This window comes from Candida pseudojiufengensis (genome assembly GCF_024610245.1).
Source record: "Candida pseudojiufengensis strain CBS 10847 chromosome Unknown scaffold15, whole genome shotgun sequence".
NCBI classification, from domain to species: Eukaryota; Fungi; Ascomycota; class Pichiomycetes; order Serinales; family Debaryomycetaceae; genus Lodderomyces; species Lodderomyces pseudojiufengensis.
In genome coordinates this window covers 1-17,872 of record NW_026261535.1, presented here as the reverse complement: position 1 = coordinate 17,872, position 17,872 = coordinate 1, and the positions used below count along the sequence as shown (strand labels likewise).

The 17,872-nt window shown below is 29.4% G+C and overlaps 4 protein-coding genes across 4 annotated transcripts; 3 read left to right on the top strand and 1 right to left on the bottom strand. All coding sequences in view use genetic code 12, as the record gives it.

The window, feature by feature from the left end:
- Positions 1 to 163: 163 nt before the first annotated feature.
- On the top strand, positions 164 to 5,665 carry KGF55_004203 (uncharacterized protein; the record flags this gene model as incomplete). The annotated part of the gene is made up of 2 exons (XM_051759081.1): positions 164 to 166; positions 233 to 5,665. 2 exons carry the CDS (start codon positions 164 to 166, stop codon positions 5,663 to 5,665), a joined length of 5,436 nt encoding a protein of 1,811 aa, XP_051612994.1.
- A 30-nt stretch (positions 5,666 to 5,695) lies between these two features.
- KGF55_004202 (uncharacterized protein) lies at positions 5,696 to 6,517 on the bottom strand (the record flags this gene model as incomplete). The annotated part of the gene is made up of 2 exons (XM_051759080.1): positions 5,696 to 6,398; positions 6,456 to 6,517. The coding sequence occupies 2 exons, from the start codon at positions 6,515 to 6,517 to the stop codon at positions 5,696 to 5,698; spliced, it is 765 nt and encodes a 254-aa protein (XP_051612993.1).
- Positions 6,518 to 6,634: 117 nt separating this feature from the next.
- KGF55_004201 (putative serine hydrolase) lies at positions 6,635 to 7,444 on the top strand (the record flags this gene model as incomplete). Its single annotated transcript, XM_051759079.1, has 1 exon — positions 6,635 to 7,444. The coding sequence occupies one exon, from the start codon at positions 6,635 to 6,637 to the stop codon at positions 7,442 to 7,444; it is 810 nt and encodes a 269-aa protein (XP_051612992.1).
- A 238-nt stretch (positions 7,445 to 7,682) lies between these two features.
- Positions 7,683 to 9,176, top strand: ABD1 (mRNA (guanine-N7)-methyltransferase; the record flags this gene model as incomplete). The annotated part of the gene is made up of 1 exon (XM_051759078.1): positions 7,683 to 9,176. The coding sequence occupies one exon, from the start codon at positions 7,683 to 7,685 to the stop codon at positions 9,174 to 9,176; it is 1,494 nt and encodes a 497-aa protein (XP_051612991.1).
- Positions 9,177 to 17,872: the final 8,696 nt, after the last annotated feature.

Sequence of the window (17,872 nt, the reverse complement as noted above, 5' to 3'; positions counted from 1 at the left end):
CGAATTATAGTAATGCCATTATAGATTATGTATACGTGTTGGAAGTGTTGATCTCTCATAATTCACGTCTAATTGTAAATGTTTTATTTTGTGCAATTAAATAATTTATTACTTGAAACCAACTTTCATACCAAAACCACATGAGTAATACATGCAATAGTTGATGGTATGTTTATAGTCATTGGGTAGATCTATTAAACTTGATAGACTTTGTACTAACTTTAAATTATAGTCTGCTTTCAAACCAATTAATTTATTGGATGACATAAATTCAAAAAAGGATTTAGAAGAAGAACATACTAGAGAATTACAAGTAGAACAAGCATTTGAGCTTTATCAAAAGGCATTAAGTCTTCAAAATCAAAAGCAGTATGTTGAGGCTTATAAAGTATACGAGAAGCTATTTGTTCTCGACATTATTGGAAACTATTATTTTGAAGAGATAGATCTTATTCGTGGAGTTCAAAATGGTTCAATGAATAAAGTAACAGATGAACTTTCTTCATTATCACCAAGTGTTAAGTCATTGAGATATTTGATTTTCAGAAATAGAGGTTTCTTGTACATGGATATTTTAAAACACAGCCTGCTTATCGAGAAATTAGTGGACAATGATACTTCAATCGATAAAAAGTTCAAAAGTTTATTTTATTCCATGATTGAAGACTTTTGTGTGGCTACATTATACAACGAAGCAGATGAAAAACTTTTGGATGTATTGTATAACATTTTTACTTATCTTGGACAAAAAAAGTTAGCAAAATTTACGTTGGAATATATTCTTAGTAGCAGGTTCGAAAGTGATGATTTATTGGGTTTTCTACCGATTAATCAACAAGCGGAGGATAAATTGAAGTCATTAAACAGTCAATTAAAGGTGTCTCAACTAAAATTAAAACCCGTGGAGGGGATAAAGAAAAAAAATTATGACTTTTTAAAAAAGATAAAACTTGAATTTGAAGTTGTTCAAGAAAAGTTGCGACACAAGAACCAGGACGAAATATCTTGGAACCGTTCTTGGAATAACCTTATAATCTCCATTAATAAGAAAATAAAGAAGCATGAAGATGAAAATAAGGTGGAGGACTTTCAGAAGCTGAAGCTCAAATATTTTGATCCATATTTACTTACAGACGAACCATTGGAGAGTATCTCATTCAAAAGCTGTCTTGATGATCCGACCGTAACAAAAGAAATTGTGGAAGAACCAGTGCAACCGGATATCATTGAAATTGAGAAAGAAATTCCAGAAAACGAAATCAATGAGCCAAATGCACCAACATTAAAAATGGATGACTTAGAAAAACAATTAGAACTTGATGCAAAGCAACAGATACAACGTACATCTAAACGATTGTCAAGAGTTGAGTCTGAACCTGACATACCAGCAATTGAGCTTCAAAGTTCTCATTTCCTTGGTTTGGACTACTCCGTTACTGAGTTATCTACATTGATTCCAGAACTAAAAATTACCAAAATATCGGACATTTATTTGGAAGATCAAAATTCATCCACTCAAACTGAGAGTTTATCAAGTCCCCTATATTTGAAAGACTTCATCCACATCATGAATGATTGGAAACCTACATTTACTAAAGACCTCAATTCATTGAATTTAAACTCATCAAAGTTCAGTGATGAGAATTTAAAGTTATCAGAATTGTTGGAAGGATTTAGCAGTAAATTTGAAAGACTAACTCAGAACAAGAAAATCACTGACTTACCTTTAGTTACTAATGACGACTTGCTGAAGATACTATCTCAAGACGATGATTATATCACGGTCAAAACAAAAATCATAAATTATTTGTTGGCCTCAGCAGCTCCCCCTATTTTGAATTTCAAATGGGACAACGAACTAATACTAATTTTTAACGACTGGGTTTTGCAACTTGACAACTATTTGTCAAAACAATATATTCCTGCAAGCACGGCCATGGGTATACTTGAAATACTTATTGATAATTCAATCACTTTGGAGCATCAAGTAAAAGATTCGGTGAATTCTAAAAAATTAAATAAGGCAGTGGTGAATGTAATGTGTCAAGACTTAATGAAAATTAATGAAAAAATATTAAAATGGACCGGCATTGTTGAAAATTTAATTAATGAAAATGAAGAAAATGAAGAGATGATCTTTATACTAAAATCTAGATTTGAATGGAGTAAAATTTTGAAGGAAAATTCAGAAGCTAAATCCATGGATGACAACAAATCTGCTCAATACTCATTGAAGAATTTTTCGAACTATATATCTTATTCGTCATTCACTTTGAACATACATTATCCGAACTACAAAAATTTCCATGCATTAAATTTAGAAAATGTTCAGACACAATTGACTATTATGTCGGTATCAACAATTTTTTGGCAAATCCTAGCAGTCGATACAAGATCAGGTAACTCAGAAGCTATCAAATTACTTGAAGATATCTTGTTCGAAACAAATGAAGTGGATGATGATGCTATTAATTCAATCAGACTGTTTATGAAATCCAACTCACTTGATATGAAGTTGAGTTTATGGAATATATTGATGCAATTTTATAAGTCGCTAGATATGACTGATAAATTAGTGGTTGGAATTGAGCAGAGTTTATCGTTTTTCAATAAGTATTTGTTGTCATTGCGATATATAGATTTGACTTATGAGTCAAGAACTAGTATTTTGTGCAAAATAATAGGATTTTACAACACCAGCTTTTCATATTTAGTCGAACAATTAGAAAAGCAAGCCTGGAAAATGAATCCGTCAATGTCTTTGCTTTCCTTGATCCCAATATTTGAAATCTGCTTATATTTTGAAATACATGAAGAAGCTTGCAGTATTAGTTCTTTAAAAACATCTATCAAATCACAATCTCAACAATCATACAACTCCTTAAAAGACTTGTTTTTAAAAACAGTAGTGGTGATTTTAGCTTGTATCGAAAATCGGTATTCAAAAAATACCCTTAACCAAGCAATAAAAATATTTCATGCACAATTGGGTGCTAGTGGTATATGTGATGCCGCTGGTGGTGTATTCTTGAGAGCTTCTCAAGAATATTTGTCAAATATCGATGGAGCTGATCAGGATATTAGTCAATTAATCAAATGCAGATACCACTATAGTATTTGTATTGATGGTTTTGTCCCTTTTGAGCATGAGACTCAGAAGAAGGAAGGTCTAAAAAAAAATGAGTGTTTGGAGTTAGCTAACTTTGTATTACCAATATACTTTAAAACTAATACTATAAAAAATGTGCCCAAGCATGACATGAAGGTGTTGATTGAAGAAATGTATGAGGTTTTTGATGACCCAGATTACGACAATGATACAACGTTGGGTAGGAATAAGGCATATTTTGATTATTTTTTAGAATCTACAAGGATTAATCCAAGATTTGTTCGTGATGCTTTTCACGGATTAGCAAAATTAGAGTTAGATAAAGCAAAGACAGAAATTGGTTCAAGTGGTCTTTATTACCTTCAAGGTTTACTTATTTTTTCAAACTACAAGCAACGTAAGAAAAATATGCAAGGAAGAGCAGTCGAGATCGAAAATGCAATATCCTTGTTCACAAGTGATTTGGTATGTGGAAGCAATAGAATGGAAAGTTGGTTTTTGATGGGTCAGGCTTATGGCTACTTGGTGGAAGATGATTTAATTTGGACTTCTGATAAATTAACCGTACCTGATAGGAAAAATGGAACTGCCAATCTACAAAGAAAATCTTTAATTTGTTATCTTATGGCAATTAATTTCACTTTGGACAATAAATCCAAACTCAGAATAAAGCCTATAGTTTCAAGTTTGATGTCATCATTCGCTAAGGAATTATTTGGAGCCATAATGGAACCGATGGATATGTTAGCATTGAAAGTTCACTCGCACCCAAAATTTGTCAACAAACCTGGTGGTGCAAGTTTTATCAATGTTTCTGAAAAAACCGACTTGACAAAAAAATTTTGCCTCAATTTGATCAAGCAAGCACTTCATTTGGCGATTAAGTCCAATGATAAAGATTGGACTGACTATTATTACTTAGCCAAGGTACAAAAAAAATGCAACCAATCACCTAACTTAGTACTTGAAACGATGAGCAGATCCTGTGATATGGCATTGAAATCCAAGTCGAATGATCCAATTCTCGAGCCGCTCTATGGCTTGGTCACATTGTGTTACAAGTATGTTAAGTCAAATCAAATTTCATTGGATGAAGCATTAGGTTATTTGAAAAAATCGACAATGATAGAAACTGATATAACTTCTGTTAGTGATAAAGTTCAATTTTACGAATTGGTGATGTCTGCTTTGAAACAAATAGACGCAGCTGATAAGAAAAATTGGCAGCATAAACCCACACACAAACTAGCGCAAATTTTATATGAAGAATTTAATGATGTTGAAGGTGCACATAAATTAATGTCTAATTTTATATCTTTGAGATCTGTTAATAAGCAATTGGTGTCTATTTGGAAGCCGGAATCAGAGAGACCTGGGAAGCACTTTTTGTATACTTTACAATATATTAAATTCTATATTGAAATTTTGAAGCAAAAGAAAGACTTGAATAGTTTGATAGTTATGATTCCAAAATTACGTCGGTCAAGTTCCATAATGGTCAATTTGTACAATGCTTGGGAACTTCTATGTTCTTCAATATGTATCATTATTAGAAATGCAGTAAATGTTGATGAGACATTCACTTTTACAGATAATTTTATCAACAACTTACCTCACCTGGTTTTTTCATTAAATCAAAAATCAATGTTTGATTTCTTGGAGCATAAAGAGATTCCTGACGAATTAATTCCGACTTTTTGCTTTTTAGATGCTTTGAATGATGTTAAAAAATCCAATAACGGATACGGTCCTACTTCATTAATTGATGATACAATAGTTACCTTATTTTTCAAAATATATACTTTTTATCATAGTGATACTAATTTTTTCGCACAGATGAACTCACCTGGTACAAAAAAGAAAATTGCGAAGAAAGATATTTTTCCTTTGGTTAATGAATTGTTAAAGATTGGAAGAAGAGATGTGGATTCGAGACTAAAAGCTCAAGAAGATGGATATAATGATGTTTTGAGTGTATTGATTGAAAAGCAAGATGATAAGTTAAAAATTATAACGGAGAGTGAGGAGAAAGATAAGGAGGGAATTGAATTGCAATCGATCAGCTCACAATCAAAAGGTAATGCTGCAAATGAGGAAGATATCAATTTTATCGAAGATTCTGGGGACAGAGATATGACGGTAGAGCTGACACCCAATAATGAAGATAGAGATCCTGTTCACCCTACTGAAGAAGCTGGTGAAAATGAAATAATCAGTGTGTCACTGAATCTGATAGGAGATACTCGTGCAATTGAAACTAATATCAACGAGTCGCAACTAAATTATAATGATGAGAGATATGGTCTGATTGAAGTGGTGGAAGATGTTTTATCCGATATAGGAAATCCAAGCGTTGATATTCAAACTGTTCAATCTGAGGTCAATACAAAGTCTCGCTCTAGTTCAAACGATTCTAGTTCGAACGATTCAAGTCCAACCAGACCAGCTAAAAGAGATTATGAAAGAACTTTCGCATTCGATCCAAAAAGCGATGAAATAATCATCATTGACTCAGACGATGAACCATTGAGTAAAAGATTGAAAAATTCTACGTAATGTAATGCAAATACATGAGTGTCTATTCAACTATTCAACCTCTCCAAACGTAGTAATTAAGTTCCGTAGGGATAAATCGTACACAATTTTGTTCAATCTTTGTGAATTGTATTTCAAACTATCGAACCTTTTTCTCAAAATATCGTTTTTTAAGTCTAACAACAGAAATCCATTTTGAATTTTTGAGACAATTTGCAGGTTAATAACACCCAATGTATAATTCGAAGATTTTTCATTCGAAGATCCAATTGACTGATTTATTACAGTTGTGGTGGTATAATTCACAATAACATCAATAAATTTTAATAATGAAATTAAATAAATTTGATAATTGATATTATCCAATTTTAAAGCCGTAAAAATTTCTTTTGGTGTCTCCACTATTCCTAGTTCTTCATTTATAGTAACTAATTTTAACTTTATTGGATCGTTGATGAATGAAAATGATAAAATCCAGAAATATCTGTTTGCTAGTAAAATGTAAATGGAGTCCTCAATAAATTTATTTGTCAATTTTTCTTTCTGACTTGCTTTACAATCTAAATCCGAAAGTTTCTGCAAATAATGTGATAAATTAACTTGTATATCATTTTCAAAGCTATTTGTGTTTTTGAATTCTAAATTTAACTGATTTGGACTCACAGATATCCATGAATTTATTTTAGATTGATATGGTATTATTGATAAGTCAAATTCATTTTCCAAATCTTGAATTAATGCTTTTTTATTGATGCTATGAGTAAACCGTTAGATTGAAGTTAGTTTTAATTTTGATTTTTGTTATACATACTCCTTGGCTATTTCCAGTCTTATATCCTCAAAAAATCTGTCCAATTGAAACGTCTGAGACATATCTTGATTGTAAAACTTGAAGATGAAAGCAGCTTGAATAAAATATTTGTTTGTATCTTTTACAAACCCATTTTGTGCAACAATTGATTTTTCAACCAAATGATGGATTTATAGAACATGTCTGGCATATCAAAAGTTTTATGTTTGCCTGGTTATTTACAAAGCGGAGCAACCTTGGCTAGGAAGTCTTCTGGGTTTCGAAAAGTCTTGTCGAAGAAACTAAACATTCAACTTGATTATATAAGTCCTTGTCATTGTATAAATTCAAAATCTGAATTAGGATTTCCTTTGGGTGCAACAGAAGAAGAAGCAAATAAAGTTTGGGATCAAATTGTGGAAAATGAGAATAATGTAAGATGGTTCAATCATGTCGGTCCAAATGACAATAAGGGTCTCGAAGAATCAATTGAATTTATACTAAATTATTTAAATAAAAATGGACCTTATGATGGAATAATTGGATTTTCTCAAGGTGCAGCAATGGCAATTATGGTAACAAACTGTTTGAAAAGTAAGTTACCCACCCATCCAGAATTTAAGATAAGTATGTTTGTTTCTGGGTTTTGTTTAACAGAAGCAAAAAATGGTGATAATTCTGAAGTGAATAAAGAAAGGATCAGCAATTTATCTGATTTGGATCAATATTCAAGTGAAGTAAAAATTTCAGATGAACCAGCAAAATATTTACTAGATCCAACTAACAATGAAAGCTTTGGTAAAAGTATGAACACTAAAGTAATTTTAGTTTATGGTAAAAATGATATGATAGTTTCTCCAATTAGATCAAAGTATGTTACCAACTTATATAATCAGGATCAAATTCATATTTTTCCTCATGAGGGAGCTCATTTGTTTCCAAACGATAAAAAATTTATTGCTCCTATCACTGACTTGTTTGATAGAGAAATTAACAAGGTTAAGCTATAGTTGAGAATGTACTTCATGTAGATAGTTTTATAGTTATATTTATACACTGTTTAGAATGTTTCATAAAATTCATATTTAAATTTATTATGGGAACTTTAAGTTTACGAAAGACATGTTTTGTGTAATGATTTTTGATTTTTGGAGTGATTATCACGAAACTAAAATCAACCTGCGAAATTAGATTGTTTCATCATTTCAAAGGTCCTTATTATTAAATATTCCTACCATTCATTAATTCATGTCCGATACCACGGATACTTATGTTCCGAAGAGTCAACGAGATAGTTCAGATGGCACTAAATTTAAAGTAGATCGTAATAGAGAAAGACTTGAAATATCTCGTCGTGAATATGCAACTGGAGTCAAGACAACTTCAACCTACAGTAAAGTGGAAACACCAGGATGGATGAAAAAAGAGCCATTGAAGGACTTGAAATACGAAAAATATGGTGCGAGATCAGAGGCATCTAATTTAGCATCGACAATATCATTATCATCTAATCAAGGAAAGGAAAAAGAGCAGGATTCAAGACTAAGTAGATTAAAACGTTCGAGACAAGAAATGGAAAAACGATACGATTATGATGAAAAAAGAGAAGATGAGGATGAAGAAGAAAATACTTCGATACAGCCGTATTTGAGATTAGATGTAGCCAATCCATCAACAATACAATCAGGAAAAGATAATTATCACACATTTCAAAGCAAAATTCATGACAAAGAAAATCGAGACATCAATAGTATAGTCAGACAACATTACAACCAAAGGACGCAACAGTCGAAAAGACAAGGTTCAAGAGTCAACTCACCAATATACAAGTTGAGAAATTTCAATAATACGATCAAATACATCTTGCTATCCAATTGGGGTAAGTGTGTCAAAGATGAATCAACCAAATCACCCTTGTTTGCTGTATTGGATTTATGCTGTGGGAAAGGAGGTGATTTAAATAAATGTGAATTTATTAAGATTGATCAATATATCGGGATAGATATCTCAGATGTTTCAGTTCGTGAAGCTTATGATAGATACTCCAAACAAAAAGCCAGATTTAAAACTCATCATAGAAGCGAAAATAAATACAATTTTGAAGCATGTTTTGCAACTGGTGATTGTTTCACTCAATTTGTTCCTGAGATGTTAGAGCCAAATTTTCCTGGTATAATAGAAAAAACTTTTCCTGTTGATTTAGTATCTATTCAGTTTGCCCTACATTATGCATTTGAGAATGAACAAAAAGTCCGAACTTTGCTAACAAACATCTCACGATCGTTGAAAACCGGGGGAAGATTCATTGGGACAATTCCTTCGTCTGATTTCTTTAAAGCTAAAATTACAAATAAACAATTCTATAGGGATCAAGATGGAAAAACTAAATTTGGTAATAATTTATATTCGGTTACTTTTGATAAACCTCCACCTGAAGATGGGGTGTTTAGACCTCCGTTTGGTAACAGATATATATACTGGTTAAAAGATGCGGTGGATAATGTTCCAGAATATGTTGTACCTTTTGAAACTTTGAGGTCTTTATGTGAAGAGTTCAACTTAATTTTGAAATATAAAAAGAATTTTGTTGATATTTTCAATCTGGAAATTCCACATTTTTTTAACAAGTTGAATAAAAATTTGATTGACGGTTTGAAAAGAAGTGATAATAAATATGGTGCGGAAGGAGATGAGAAAGAAGCCGTTGGATTTTACGTTGGATTTGTTTTTGAAAAGATATAGGGTCAAATTTGTTATGATGCAAATTATCTAATCTCTAGACTGATGTGATAGCCGAAAAACTTGAACCAAAGTAATTTGAATATTGTATCCTAGTCTCATATCTTGCTGAAACACAAGTAGCTCTCTTTTAGCTTTCGTTATAAATATATTTTTGTCATTACTTTTCGCTTTAAGATTGTCCTGTCGGTATAATATTGTCGTAGCGACAGCTTGGCTATTTGATTTTAACTCCATTATACGTCCCTTTTGAGATTATTGCTTCAAGTATACAAGATTATTAGAATTAAATCAATTACCAGTGCTAAAAATATCTGAAGATAATATGATGGATATTATAGTATAGTTCATTTTGAAATTTTTGTAGGTCTTGATATTTCTACTATTGAAGCCAGATTTCTCAGTACGTTACCAATGTTCTCCGAGAACGGTTAAATTATTGAAAACACGTTAGGATTAGACTCAGAACCTTGAGGACTTATAAAGTGAACTTTGAAGAGATTGACAAGATTGATTCCTGATTAGCACTTCCTAACTAAAATCATCATCAATTGATCTACTACCATATCAACAAACGTTTCTGTACCAAAACTTAATCCTAAATTGAAAAGACTTTTACTAAAACAATAAGTTCTTACGGAATATTGTACTATCGAATATTAACATCATCCAGAATATTGACAATTGTATACCATGATCTACACCAAGTCTGTTTCAAAAGTCCAAAATGTCAGTATATACCAAGAATATGATGTGCCACCTAAATGATCATAATTTGTATCACATTGTAAGATACGTCATAAATGTTGATTTCTTTTTATTAAATCACATAACCAACATCTGCAAAAGTTAAAAAATGCATTCAAAAGGATAATAACAATAGGCTCTCTTCTACATAACACATCGTAACTGTAAAAGGTGTAATGTATGTGGATCTTTTTCGGTTGATGTACCTTTACTTAATTTTCCATGTGTCTGTTTCTCGACATATCTCTATCAGTCATATCTCTATAAGTTCTACCCATGTAACATTAAAACATTTCATGCTAAGCAGCTCAAAAAGAGCTGGAACTCCTAATGTTTAGTATTTTAAGCTTTAATGTTTTCCATGACTCTAATCAAATACATTCATTGAAGTATTCGATCAGTAGATGTGAAACAATTTAAATTTGTGTGCGTTAACGGTTTCGAGTAATACCACCTAAAATTGTGATGAATCTTTTCAATGGACAATAGTGCAGAAAGGTTAATGGATTATGCTAGATTGGGGACTTAGTTTTTTGTTAACTTCATTGGATTATGACTAATATTTAAGAGTCTCATATCTTAATTGAGGTACCAAATTGTATTAAGATTAGTTTTCAAGACGTCTCATTTCTTGATTGAATTACCGATTGAATTCAAACTTAAAACCAAATCATACATTGTGAAACTATTTGAAATTAATAATCGCTATTAAAATGTTTGATATTTCAGTTTCTTAATCCGTAGTTCCATGTCAATAAATTTTGTTTTTCATAAATTGTTTATTAATGGTATAATACATGATTTCGGTTCATGGCATAAATGGTTGCAAATTATCAACATGATCAACACTGTTCGAAAGAAATCCACCCTATAACAACGTCTTTTTCGATTATCCAGATTCCAAATAAGAACATGAGCTGCTCAGAACTTTCATCTTAGTCTAAGGTTGGTAAAATTCAAATGCTAATTTTTTTGTATGTGATAATGAATATAGTCAGGTAATTTTATGTTATTAATAAGTAATGTAATTTATTCTAATTCAAAATATTTTTAAATGAAAAACTACTATTGCAGGCAGTAGCATGGGTTATTGATCGTCTCTTTATTCAAGTAAATTGAAATGGTAAATTTATTTGGCTAGGCGGTCGTCGACAATCAACAAACATTTATATCTTTTCCCACAAATTTTCTGTCAACTAAATGGATTTTTAACGATTGTGATCTTCTTCTTCATAGAATTTAAAGTATTATTACAGGTTTAATACCTTCTATGAACTTGTTTGCTCTTGGATTGATAGAAGGCCTTGCAAAAAAAATATAGGTTATATTAAATGACAAAAAATCCAACAAACCTCATTTGACAAAGCTTTCTTAGGATTTGCAAATGATTAAATTTAATTTGAACGAATGGATATAGTGAAAATATGAGTGAATCTAACTGTTCATATAGGAAATTATGTGAATTAATTAAAAAAGTTTGGTGCTAAAATCAATAAACAATACACTCAAAAATACAACTAATAAAAATTTCAACCAGATTCACTAAAATTAACTACCACTACGTTAACAAACTGCTAAATTACCTCATTCAATGGAGTTTAAAGTAAAAAAAACAGTTCAAGTGAAGATACAGCTTTGGATAAAGGAGGATAATTTTCGAACAAAATTCAAACGTGAGATACTATTCAATTCTTGTACATTATTTCAGGATTATTAGTAAAGCAACAACAAAAATCAAGCTAATTATACCAACCTTGAGAATGTTGATTAGATTTTTCAACGGTGAGAGATCAGCTTTCGGTCAATGTCCAATGTTAAAAGATGAATTATTTTCAAATGCCAAACTTACACATGGGTCTTCTTAAAAATTACTTACAACAGTACCTTTAAAAACAGCCAATAAAAACTTAAGCGGTTTCAATTCTTCAAGAATTTAAGATATTTATACTAAAGCAGAAATAAGAAGATCCTACACTTGCAAATAATGATAAGTTATGTGACTTTATATTAAAATCAATCAAAAAATTAGTGATTTACGAGTTAAATGGAAAGTCATATGTAATCACATCGTTGACGAAGAGTTGATTTTAGCTAAATTTAGTACAAGACTAAAATTCAATCTGATTAAATTTTGTTTTGCAAGATATGATGTAACTTGAAACTAAATGAATCAAAACAGAATTTTGATGAAATAAAGTTTTATAAATCTTTTAGTCTTTGTACTTTGAACTTCTATAATTTGTTGGTATTCTGGATGAAGTGCCGCTTGATTGTGTGTTGTAACTGCTCAAGTAATCTTTATGAATTAATCATGACCTGCACTGTGATTCAAGTTTCAATTTTATAAGAAAACCCCTTAAAAAGTAATTAATCTTGACTATAATATGTGAAACTTTGAAATTTTAATGAAAGTTTTATTCAACCAAGAATTGAGAAAGTCTCACATTCATTCATTCATGCTTAATTTCTATATCTTTCTCGTATTGAGATTTCTTTGGAACAACTTTAAATAGAAGAACACATGGAGTTGACTAAACTAAAATATTATCTAAAAATAAATTAAGCAAAAGAACTAAATTAGCTAAAATATAGTGTTTCAGCTAAAATCTCAAATACAAGCAGTGATTTCACAATGTATGAAATCAAAATTAATGGCCTTTTTAACGGTTGAGCTTTTCAAATTTTCTCATTTTCATACCATGGAGTTGATTGTATCTTGCGTGTCATATAATATGAAACCATTCACATTCGCATGCAAAATGAATACAAAAACCTTAAAAACGTTTCAAAATCATGACACTTCACCAAAATCTAAAATTTCCATTCAGAAACCGAACGTGATTTTAGACAAACAAACTAATTTACATTGAATTGATTGAACGATTGAACAATTGATCAATCAGATAAGGACGGGTTAAAAATTTGACTAAAACTTAAATTAAGTTTATTTCTCTAGTGGTTAGCAAACCTGACTATTAATTTTTTAAAATTTTAGTCCGCATGGAGTTAATTTTAGTATTTTTCACCACGCTAAAACCATCAATGATTTTTAATCAATTTTCGTATTACATGAAGTCTTTAAGACACTATTTTATTATATTAATTAAAAATAATTTCATGAATTTGTATCATAGTACTTGGTATTATTCAACAAAATTAATGGAAATCATGAAAAGATGGAAAAATAATTTTACGGATTTCTTAATATTTTAATATTTTAATTTTCATCCATTGCCGTTTTAAATTTATAATGGTTATGATACTAAAATTAATAATCAAGTTTTTATTGTTTTCATGAAATTTGCCTAAAGTTTATTATAATATTAATCTAAGTCAGAACAGAAATTTCAGATTATTATTATGAGTTTGAGTTTTGTGATGCGCCAAAGACACGAAATGTCTTTTTATTTCATTCAATCAATAGATATATTTGCTGATACTTTTTAACTTTTTGATTCAATTCGTTCATTGTTTCGTGAGATAATAAAAAAAAAAAAAACAGCAAAGATTGAATCAATATTTTTGTGTCTCTTCTTGTTTAGTTGCAATTTTACGTGGGGGATGAAGTTCTAAACGAAATTTTAAAAGTATAGTTTTCTAACAAATTTATAAAACAATAAGAACGCGGAATTATTTAAGCAGCTCACATCAAAGTTACAAAATTTGAGAGATAGGTGGATTGATAAAATGGATAGATTGGAGTAAAATTATGTTCTGCTGCTACAATCGGGTTAAGAAACAAACACGGAATTATTAATGTTGGTTCAGTATGCTTCATATTTTTTAGTTGTTGAGTAAATATCTTAAAAGTTACACCTTTCTCTTTAAAGCTCCGTATTATATCCATTTTGTGAGTACTATTACTATTACGATGTACTAAATAAGATGAGTTGGGTCTAATTATAGAGCGTACCATTAACATATTTGCTTAGTTGGGATAATTGATCATTACAATAGGTTTTCATCTAAGTCAGAAATTTGCAAATACAGATTAACATAAGTTTCAGTTTTTATGGTCACCCCACTATGCATGTGAAATTGGTATACTTTGAATCATAAATGTACCATAAATAATAGGTTGAGATACATATCGTGAAATCTTTATTGCAATACATATAGACTTGATTGATCAGATAAGTCTATAAAAAACCCTTGTTATGAATAAAAAAAGTGATTTACGATCGCTTGCTTTTCATGCATTTTTAAAAACCCAAGATCCTTAAGCTTTGCGTCACGAAATGCGAATACGACTACTTAAGTTTGATTGTAATAATTTGTTAATTAAAATTACAATTCGAAAGTCAGAATTAGACTTGTAAAAGTTGATGATTTTAGCATTAAATGTGTGAGTTGTTCAGATTTATGAAAAATTTAAAGCAAATATTTATTTGTTGTGGCTAATTACTTGGTTTCAAATAGTATTAATCAGATGTTATTACAAATTTTCTCTTACTCAACTATTTTGATAATAGAAGAGTTCACGCTTATAATTACCTCACTACCAATGCGTAAATGTATGAGCAAATGCATACTACATATACGAACAAATAATACTATTATGATAATAAATATAACACTGCCCAATTCAAAGTATGAAGCATCAATTGTATCACAAAATTGTCCAATATTATTTTGTTTTGAGAGCATTTTGCCGGGCGTGTTCCCACTTCATTTGCTCTACTCCGATCAGATCAATGTATTCGTCATAACCAGAAAAGTTGTGTTGAAATACTCCATTAATACTACATGGTAACAATATTAAAATAATGGCATTCAAAACTATCTGATTTAGATTATGATTTAAATGTTTTAGAAAAAATGACTTAGCGATCAAACTAGTTCATGCTTCCTACTAAATTAATTTATCTAACAAAATTTACGATAGATGATATTCTTTTTAGTGATCTTAGTACACCTTAAACCCATGTCAAAATTACCCCTTGAATCTTATTAAAATTGTAAAGTATCGTTTATCAATTTAGTAAGTCACAAATTTGTTCATTTTAAACCTTTGATTGTATTTTAACCTCCTAATTATGTGTGTCAGGATTTATTTTTATAGTCTAATTTTTTGAAACGAAAGTTTTTCGATGAAAAAAAACTGTTTCTTCACTTACATCAGGCGATATACTTTTACTCCGAGTGAATTAATATTTCCGATAAATTAATATTTATTCGGAGTTCATGATCCTACCGTATGACTACTTACAAACATTATTCTGATTGTGTTATGTGATTTCTTTTACGCTTTCACGATTTGCAAATGAGCAGGTTTTGTTAAATGAAGAAAAGTTTAACACAAAAATGAATAAAATGTATAAAACATGACAAAAATCATTTTCAAAAGGCATTTTAGGGACGGAATTGGAAAAGTACTTGAAAGTTACAATGATACTGGATTCGAGGAGTCAAACTGTGGTATAAATGCTACATTTTTCATTTTTGTAGTTTGTTGCAAAATAAAGATGATTTGTTCCAAAATGTTTAATTTCAAATTTTCAATAATTTGTATGTAATTTTTAACGATTTAAATGGTTAGAAAATTAAAAATTTTTTATTGAAACCCATCATTATTTATCAGTACAATTTCGCCTCTATGTTTCAAGGATCAAGGTCAATGCAAAAACTGACGTAAGATTTGTTTGAGTAATCGAATTTTTAATTTCAAACAAACTTTTGTTTGAGGAGGAATGCCAAATTCATGATTCGTATTCTACATCGATTCAATTCGATTTGACCAATGATATTTACAAAATTTTTAGCCATATTACTCTATTTTATGATAATGTTTCATACTATTTTCAATTTCATTTTTCAGCAAAGTATTTTCTTACTTTTTAAGTCACATACATACCATCGAAAGAAATAAATTAATAAAAAAAACCGTTGAAATTTTTCTGAATAACCTGTTTCGCATTTATTGAGGAGGTGATTTAAAATTTAACATCAATAACCCCTCTTTCGTTTGCTTTCATATGAATTTTTGTTGTTTATTACCTTCAAGTTATTTCATGTAATACCCAAATTTTCAATACTAATAATAAATGGCTCTAACTTATTCATAGTTTTATTTTTAGTTCAAACATTTAATTTGCTGGTCTCACTAAAAACAAATTTAAACTAACTACTAAAGAATGTTTTCTACCTTCTTCTTATAGAAATTGTAAACAACTAATCTAAGATTTAATAAAATGATTTAAAATTAAAAACAATATCACGACCAATTAATTTAGAGAAATTTTGATGCAAAATAATTTAGTTTGCAATTAGTCTATGAATCTACTAATATGAAATATTTAATAGCAAATTAGAGCCAACTAAAGTGAAATATTACCACATAAACACAGCTAAAACTATAGTTTATCTACTAAAATTAATTTCATCCCTTTATTTAATATAATTGGTCCAGGTTGTTCGTAAATATAATATTTCATAATCGTTTCAAAATCTTAAAAATATTTTAAATAGATCTGAGATTTAGAAAATACTAGACAATTATAAGAAGTTCAATAGTGAATAAAAATATGTCATATTTATTTTTTACGAAATGTTAGCTGAATTATTTAAAATCTATGATCTTGACTGATTGAGATGAAATTTAACGATCTATAGATCTAGGGCAAAACGTATGATATATAAATACAAAGTAATTACGCAATGCCATATATCTTATTTAATAATAATTTTTTTTTTTCATTTCCACCTCTAACTTGATTTATCTTATTTAAGCATTAAAAAGCCATTGGCATTACCTACCTAAAAAACTTAGTTTCAACTAACTACTTTTTCTATTTATATTACTTCTACAGATGCCACTACGATTAGTTCCAAATTTGTGTTAGTTAAATATATTGGGTGTATTGAACCAATTTACACTACCAATCTTTGAAATTTCACAATACATACTCACAAAATTTTCAACAAGTAAAATTTAACCAGTTCCACATTTGTAGATTGAAAATCATAAAATATTAAATTAGATGGTATACATTCATAGTATGTTGATTGGTTTTTTTTTTTTATAGGACGATTGTGGGACTAACTGTGTAAATTTCTCACCAATTTGGGGTAAAATATCGGAGTATTGAAAAGATTTACGTATAAGATTTCAATATAACATTTTTGAACAATATGAAACTTGAACGTAAATCAAAAAATTTTTCTTTCTTTTTTCAAATTTTAATCTTTAATCTTCTTCTTTCCGATTGAATTTTTCAGGTAGACTTTTCGCTCTATCTCTTTCTTACTTACAATTTTAGATCAAATTTTTTTAGTTTTAAGTTGGACTAAAAATTAGGACTAAAAATTCATTTTTAACTAAATAAGTAATTATTCATCACAACAACAACAAACAACAAACTATGAAACCAAAACAAATATAGTTTCACAAGCTAACTCATTTACTTTTCGTTTTGCTCATGTAGCTTACCATCAAAATGTCATGACAAATTGTTTATATCACCCTTATTAAATCAAAATAATATACGATTATTATAAAAACACCCATCAAAAATTATAATAAACAAAATAATTTTTACGCAATCATCGTAATGTTTTTGATTACTACTGATGTAATAATTCACATATGGTTATACAGTATATTGTTTAGTAAAAGTAAGTAAAAGTACAGATAACCATGTACAAAAAAAAACAAATTTATGTGAACAATAAACACAAAAAACAATACTACTACTTTAATTTTTAAAGTTTAAATACCCTTTATTTAAAAATAGAAATTGATCATCTATAACTGATTGCCTTAGTTTTAATTTATACATGTTTGGGCTTCAATCACTGTGAAATTGTAAGATTTCTTACACTAATGAATTATTAAATAGTAAAAAACATTTGATTCGTAAAAGAAAATAAGTTTCAGGTTCAGCTTTTTTATTAAATATTTTTTTTTTTTTTTTTTTTTTTTTTTTTTTTTTTTTTTTTTTTTTTTTTTTTTT